Source organism: Lactuca saligna, chromosome 3 (assembly GCF_052625555.1).
Source record: "Lactuca saligna cultivar CGN05327 chromosome 3, ASM5262555v1, whole genome shotgun sequence".
Taxonomy (NCBI): Eukaryota; Viridiplantae; Streptophyta; class Magnoliopsida; order Asterales; family Asteraceae; genus Lactuca; species Lactuca saligna.
Window position 1 is genome coordinate 172,969,369 of NC_136419.1, and position 8,693 is coordinate 172,978,061.

Below are 8,693 nucleotides of genomic sequence, written 5' to 3' on the forward strand. Positions count from 1 at the left end.
TCATGGATTAGCATACAAATTCATATCTTCCCTAAAGTAACTAAGATTGGGAATTTTATAAAAGTGTATTTAGTTATTTTATATATCATTATACTTATTAATGAGAATTAAGTGTCCTATCAAACCCGTTCGACTAACGACCATTCACTAACCAAGGGAGCGGTGGATAAGAGTGGATACCTAATGACAGTCATTTTATAGGCTGCTTCCTTAAACTCTCTTATAGATCGGCTTCGTGAATGAGGTGTACTAGCAGTTCGACTTACTTTTCTTATATATATATATATATATATATATATATATATATATATATATAAGACTTTTAATGTTATATATAATATAAGAGTGTATTTTTAAAACTTTTGAAAAATTCTAGGTTATATTTTAAAATTTCATAATTAATATTCAGTTAATTAAATTAAAAAATAAAACCAATCATGAACTGAAGATAAGTATATTAAATTGCATTTTAAAATATTTAGTTTTATCCAAGTGTTTTATATACTTCTTAGTTGGAGTTATATTGTTGGTTTTTTTGATTAAAAAATAGTCTAATTATAGAGTCAAACATGATGAGATTGGCAACAAAATCAATTTTTAGATTTGAATAAACTAAAACTATTTTACCCTCCAAGGATCATTTTGCAAAGCTATGCAAGATTATAAACCATAGAAAGAGAAAATGATACATCATTTAAAGAATTTCACTCCTCTCGGGAGAATGGAAGTCAATGAAGAATGTAGATAAAACCTCCTTCCTATCTAGGACACCAACAATAGCTCAACTTGATGGAGGTAGTAGTCAAATATAGTGTCTTTAACTCAATAAGAGTGCCAAATCATAAATCATTCTTCAACTAGTGTCTTTAACCTTTAAGAAATTGAGAGAGAAGGTGTAGAAATTAGATTTCATAAGGGAGAAAAAGAACCACATAAGTAGCTTATTTACTTCTTATTAATATTTATAAAAAGTATTTGTTTATGTTCTTACACCATACCTATACATGATATATGAAGCATGGGAGGAGTCTTACATGGAAGAATTAAGAAGAAACCATCAAATCCACGTACTTGATGGGCGTCCTCGACCATGAGTAAGAAAGAGGAGAAGGAGTGGTCAACAGTCTTCTAATTTATATAAAAATCATGTCAAGTTTTATATAAACTAAACGACTTAAGTTTATATTAAAACTATTGAAATATATAATACATTTCAAGTGTTTTTATTTGATACTTTTGTTAGAAAAATATTGTTTTCCTAAAATAAATATTTTCTAGGTAATAAAAGAAATATAATATTTATAAAGAATCAAATCCATATAAATAATATATATATATATATATATATATAAGTATTTATCAAGAAACAAGTTCTTATAAATAATATACTATCATTAAGTTGTTTTTAGTGTGATCCTTTTTAAGATCTTATATAATATAACAATATCATTCTATAATGTCCATTGGGCATAAAGATCTTTCAACGTCCCACTAGCACAAGATACATGACAAGTTGATATAGATATTAGTGAACATCTACCAACATTTCATTGCCCCAAGTAATATGTGATTTTGTACCATTGAACATGAGACTTTGATCACAATCGATATCATTTTTGTTATAGACATCCTATTGAACATGAGACTTTGATCACAATCGATATCATTTTTGTTAATGTTTGGGTAATACGCATTATTTGTCTAGCTCACAACACATAAGAGGAACAAATACCATCTTGATTACATAATCCTCTTACATACGTCACACCACACTTGAAAGTAGACTTTATAACTTACTGGTTAAGGATCAACATTTTACCATATAAACGCATAGCACTCACTACCCTTAAGTCCCACTATGTATCTCAAATGTTAATGATACAAAGATATTACCATTTAGTCAAGTATCACTCATAACAACAATATATAAGGTGATTCTGATATGAGTTTGTCCAATACTTGCTCTTTGACAAGTACCTATGAATCTACGTTAAAAAACCTTGACTACATTCATCTAGTGAGAGTCAACAAATCTAATTCATATTAGTCTTGCCTCATAATTTCTCCCACAACTATAACTTTCTATTAACATTTAAAATAATAAGATTAATCATAGATTAAACATGTTAATATAGACCACAACAAGTACTGATGTGATGATCGTATCCCAATGTATCAAAACAATATATAATACTCGTTCTCTTAATGTTCCAATACGCAAATACTAAATTCAATTCAAATACCATTTCTAGAATAAAAAAGTCTTATACTTGAAGTGTGATCATTCATACTTCACTTAAGGAAAGACTTTATAAATGGGCCTGGCTAAATTTAATTTGTGTGAATTTTGTTAATAATATCATCTCCATATTTAACTTTATTCTAAGTATAGTTAAATATCTCATAGAATATGATTGGTGTCCTTATGTGATATAGAGTTTCTTAGCTATATTAAGTATGCTCTCGAAGTCACAAAAGATTTCTAGGTTATCCCAGCATGGAAGGACATAACTTAGGTTTTCAATGAAGTTTTTCATCCAATCATATTTAATTAGAGCTTTTGAAGTAGTAGTGTATTCTTATTTTGTAGTACATTGTGCTATTATGTTTTGCTTGGACCTCATTCCAACAAAACTTACTCTTCATTCCATAATAAAGTCATAATACAATTATAATTCATAAATATCTATATTTGTTTTGAAGTTAGCTTCTTATGTAGCTCTTTACCTAAAGATCTTCTTCTCATTATTTCATGTACACTCTCTTAGTTCTTCTGAAGTACTCTTAGAGTGTTCTCATAATCATCCAATAACTTACCCATGTATAAGATTGGTATCTTATGATATGTTCTTGACATGATCATATACTAGGTCTTGTACATAATATGGCATAAATGATAAATTTATTTTCTAAGCAAATAGATTATAAATCATGTTATCTAGCTCAATCCGATATGCTAGGTCCTTTTAAGGTATTCTCAAAATGATGCCATGTGGTAATTTCAAGTGTCCTCTAAAAGAATCCTATAAGTTGATTTAGTTCAAGATATTGTCAACATATGCAAAAGGTATTAAAACATTAACAATAATATTTATCTATCTTCATAGATTTTACATTCCAAGAATGTATATTGTGTTTACTAAGTCTTTAATCTTACAATTTTTCTCCAAGTCAAGTAGAAAGAGCCTTGCATAGTTAGAATGTAGGTTCTTGTGATTAAGAACATCTCATTCATACAACATTAGGAATATCACTATTGGTCCCACTAGTTGTTAGTAAACAAATATGCTATCTTCATTTTGATATAAAGTCATACCTTGTGTTTTCGTATTAAATGATGATTCAAACTTTGAGATGTTTGCTTTGTAAATCCAAAAATGGATCTTAAGGCTTAAACTTTATCTTAAGATAACATGGATGAAGAAAACCTACAGGCTAATCTATATAGACATCTTCTAGTAGGTGTCTAATAATAAAAACAATTTTTCTTGAAATGTATTTGTCATATCTCATATTATGAATATATAGTTATAATAAATAATATCATTGTTCATCTAATAATAGCTACTTTTGAAAATGTTTTATCATAGTCAATTAAATGAGTATGAGAAAATCCTTTTATAACGCGTCTTTGTTATATATATATATATATATATATATATATATATATATATATATATATATATATATATATATATATATATATATATAGTTACTCCTTCTGTTCTTGCTATAGAGAGGAAGATGAATCAAGCCAACACTTGATTATTAGACATGGATTACATCTCAATGTTCATAACTTAAAGTAATTTATTAGATTCAAGATCTGATATAGCAATTTGGTAGTTGATGGATTTACCATGAACCATTAAGAAGAACTCATGAATGAGAGATTCCACATTTCTCAATTCATAGATGTTATCTACCATATATATGAACAATATCTGTTTATAAATAATGTTATTAATGTTCAACAATTCCTTATTGAAACTAGTGCCAACTGCTGCTATATCAGGTTATGGTTCTTTAGTTGCTTCAAGTTCTATGTGCCTCCCACTTGCTTTGTCATTTGAATTTTGCTTTCTGATAACTTGGCTTTTAGAGGAATAAGAGATTAGTTTGACACCTATAGCCAAATACAAGACACATCTTGTGACTAAAGGGTTTCTCCAGTAATATGGCAAAGATTAGTTTGACACCATTAGCCACGTAACCAAACTGGTTACAATCGGTACGGTTCACTCCATTTCTATCTCAAATGACTAGTGCCTAAGATAATTAGATGTCAACAACGCATTCTTCCATGGTACACTACAGGAAGAAGAATACATGGTTCAACCTCCTGGTTTTATTCACTCTAAAAATCCAAACCATATAAGTAAGCTCCGAAAATCAATGTATGGACTCAAACAAGCACCATGTGTATGGTATTTGGCCCTTGCGTCCTTTCTCCTAGGAAATGGTTTTCAAAAATCTCAATTAGATGCCCTGTTATTCGTCTAAAATCAGGATGCCATAATCTGTTATTATTTGGTCTATGTTGATGACGTTATTCTAACGAGAAATAACCCTTCTTTCATTACCAAGTTTGTACACATGCTTGAAAACAGATTCTCCACCAAAAATCTTAGTTCACACAATCATTTTTTGGCATTGAGATTATTCCAATAATGTATGGTCTCTTCTTATCATACATAGTCATATTCGGGACATCTTGACTCACTTCAAGATGGATTGTGCCAAGGAGGGATCAACAACATCAATTACCCTTACTGAAGATGATGTAGCTCCTAAATTTGATCCAACTCTGCACCACAAGCTTCTTAATATTATCTCATGTCCGTATTTTATCAAAAGCCTATCTCCCGCTCATCTACAGAGGTTGAGTATAAAGCCCTAGAAAATGATGCATCCGAACTATCATGTGTTAAAAATCACCTTACTAAACTTGGTGTTCCAAATTCACATGCTCTAACCCTTCATTGTGACAACACAGGTGTTACTTATCTTTATGCCAATCTAGTTTATCATTCATGTGTGAAACAAGTCGCTATCGATTATCATTTTGTTAGATAAACATTTGATGCTGACACACATAAAGTTTGCCACATTCACACATTAGACCAACAAGCTAATGCTCTTACCAAATCAACGATAAGGAATTACTTTGTTAAGCTAAGGTCCAAGATTGGAGTCATCGACATATCCTCCATCTTTTGGGGGCGTATCAAGGACACCTAATGAGCACACTCATCTGCAACTATATATTTTCCCTTTTAATTAAATAGCATCTTTTCCATGTATAGCTCCTTAATTCCTATTGAACTATGTCTTATATATACCTCTGTATGTTCTCAATAATACATAATGTTAATCATCCTCTTTAGTATATAACTTTTGTTTAAAATTAAATTAATTGTAAATGTTAACTGCTCAAAAAGGCGTCTACAAAGTGGATGCATTGTTGGACTTTTTATGAAGATAAATTCATGAAATAAATTAATAGTTAGTGGAAATATGAAACTAATGTGGAAAAAAGAAAAAAGACTCCTTAAAAAGGGTGTGACATTGAAATGACTATGAGTTGGTGTTTTATGGCATTTTACTAAAATGAAAAATGAGAGAATGCATATATGCTATCTCCCTCTCTATTTTGACCTAACATTATGTTCATTTCCAGAGTTTAAGCCTACAACAATTGGAAAGATTATGCACTCTTTATCGGGGTATAGACAATCATATTCCTGCAATTACCATGCATGTAAGTGCGATATGCTATTTGTAAATCTTCATCTTTAACAGAAGCTCTGGTAAAATAAACCATGTGTGTATTATGATGTAAAAATTTTCCTAACATGATGCTATCTTTACCAGATTAGGTCGTCCATAAAGATGCTAATAAACGAAGATTCTACCAATGAAGACAAGAATTTTATTTTATTAGAAGATAATTCCAGGTATAATGATAGTTGCTCTCTTTCATGAATGTTAAATCATAGGTAGGAACTTCAAAATATTTTGGCTCGGAGTGCTTATATTTGAAAAAGAAAAAACACAATCTTGGCGATTATAAGTAGTTTTGTAGAAACTTTCTTTAATGGAATGGTTGGATGAGGTGCAATGTCTAGTTGATATTCGGATGTCACTATTGACCTTCAATGGGAAAAAAAATAATATAAAATGATTAAGAAATAACTAACTTTTTTTTTTTTCCAGAAAACTATGTACCATTAAGTTTTTGTAGGGTCCAATATGAAAAGTGGAATAATTATGTGTCAATCCTTTAAACTTTATAAAACTAGGGAAAATGATAGAAATATCCTAAGAACTTTCTAGGGTTTAACCATTGAGTTCCCCTAAAGTTTTTGTAGGACTTTATGGGTCCCTAAACTAGGATATGACATGCTCTTTTAATATCTATCAACATGTAATAGCTGGTTCAGTAACCTTTTAGACCAAAAAAACTCATTTTGTGCCCCTATAAAGCCGAAAAAATAAGTTTGCGGATCAATACGAATTGAGTGTGAATCAGCTTTAGAAGAAAATGAGAGTTTTTTTTTTTGTACGAATTGATCCCCAAACTTATTATTTTGGCTTTATAAGGGTATTAAATGAGTTTTTTTTTTTTTTCCAAAAGGTCACTGAACCGACTATTACATGTTGTCAGGGACTAAAAGAGCAGGTCATATCCTAGTTTAGGGACCTATAAAGTCCGACAAAACTTTAGGGACTCAACGGGTAACCCTAAAAGGTTCGTACGACATTTGTGTCATTTTCCCATAAAACCAATATATTGTGATGCTTTCAGGTTTCTAATATCTGTCTTAATGCTAAATTGTAAAATTGTTATCTTTTGGATTAGAAAAATTATAAAATTATTGTTAATTAATATATGCATATTTAACTTGATAGATGTTCATTCCTTCCATATTCTATAACTTCTTCCCCTAATTCTCCTTATTTTTTACCCTACAACTAACCACCTGGAAGAATTTATGAGTTAGATAGAGTTAAAATCATTTATATTATAAATAGCAGTTCTTATAATCTTGTTTAACTTTGTATATATCTTCATATCCTTGATGATTACTATCCTAGTTACTTATTCATTGCAAATGAAACCGTAGATTGTATTAACAAGCTTTGTTTCCAAATGCAGCCAACCTTTCTTAGTTAATGAACTCCTTACTTCCTGCAAAGCCAAATATGTTGCAGGCGGGGAACCTGCTACAGTATTTACCAAGTATCCAGCCTTTCATTTTATATATGATTGAATCTTGAACCTCACCATATCCTTAAGTTTTAATTTTCATGGTGTTACCCTTCTAAAAAAATACATTCTTTATTTCCTTTCCTATTCTCTCTAATGATTGTTCTTGGTTAATTCTTGCACAAATAGTAAAAATGTTATTTTTTGGGAGTCTAGTAAATTATAAATTAATTTGTTGCGTTATGGATTTTTGCTTTATATTTTTAGGTTTACTTTCGGTATAAATAAATATCATATATCTTATAACCCTAATGTTTCGAAACTAATAAGAAACCTCTCTGCTTCGCCTACGGACGTACCACGATTAAGCCGATCGTGTAAACTATGTGAATCTTATGAGGTTAATTTTTCTTTGGTTCTTTATTGTATATTTGTCTTGATTCACACAAGAGAGAGCATGGCTATGTTTAATTGTAGCTTATAAGTGTTTTTGTATTGGGCCAAAGCTACCTAAACCCCAACCCCATCTCTTATAAATCAAACCACAATACTATATTGGACGTTGTAGTATTGCTGTAGAGATCCAAGAGAGGGAATAAAAATGAATATATTTTTTTGTTAAATGCCATAAAAGTCACTAAGTTTATATGAAAATTCGATTTTGACACTACTTTTTTGTCTAAAATTGGATATTTCGTTTCCAATTTGTATAACCCTGACTACTTGATCAGTCAAACTAGTTGTATGACGTGCTATGATGACGTTTTAGTTTTGGTGATGTGGCATGCTTGAATGACATGCTAATGCGTAAGATTGAAAAACGATTATACAAAAGACACTAAGTTTTCATATTTTTCAATTTTGGGACTAAGTTTTAACTTTTTATTCAATTTTGACAACCTATTTTTTGGTTGCAAATCGAAAATCATTTTTTCTAGTTTTGTATTAAGTATACAGTTCAAATGGAAAATTGTCAACACTGAATAAAACTCGAAAAAATGATGTTCGATTCGGAACACAAAAAAAATAGATTGTTAAAATTGAAAAAAAAATCAAAACTTAGTGCTAAAATTGAAAACAGTGAAAACTTAATATCTTTTGTGTAATTGTTTTTTAATCTTAACGCATTAGCATGCCATGCAAGCATGTCATATCACCAAAACTAAGACGCCATCATGGCACGTCAGACAACTAGTTTGACGGATCAAGTAGTCAAAATTATAACAAATTTGAAACGTAATGTATCCAATTTGAGACAAAAAAAAAGTAGTGTCAGAATCAAATTTTCATGTAAACTTAGTGACTTTTGTGGCATTTAACCAAAAATATATTCATTTTTATTCCCTCTTTTGGAGCAAACTAGTTGTCAGACGTGCCATGATGACGTCTTAGTTTTGGTAATGTGGCACACTTGTATGACATGCTAATGCATCAAGATTAAAAAACGATTACACAAAAGGCACTAAGTTTTAATTTTTTTTAT

At 30.0% G+C, this 8,693-nt stretch overlaps 1 protein-coding gene across 3 annotated transcripts in view; it reads left to right on the forward strand.

Moving 5' to 3' along the window:
* LOC145037485 (myosin-14-like) overlaps nt 1-7,385 on the forward strand; it is a 68,556-nt gene extending 61,171 nt beyond the window's left edge. For 2 of the 3 annotated variants that reach the window (XM_078986157.1, XM_078986159.1), the window contains 3 exons: nt 5,681-5,761; nt 5,875-5,957; nt 7,160-7,385. In XM_078986157.1, coding sequence (XP_078842283.1) covers nt 5,681-5,761; nt 5,875-5,957; nt 7,160-7,274 — 279 coding nt within the window. In that variant the 3' untranslated portion in view covers nt 7,275-7,385. Of the gene's footprint in view, nt 1-1,017; nt 1,120-5,680; nt 5,762-5,874; nt 5,958-7,159 lie in introns of those variants that run through there. The other variant, XM_078986160.1, reaches the window with a different exon arrangement.
* The last annotated feature ends 1,308 nt before the right edge of the window (nt 7,386-8,693 follow it).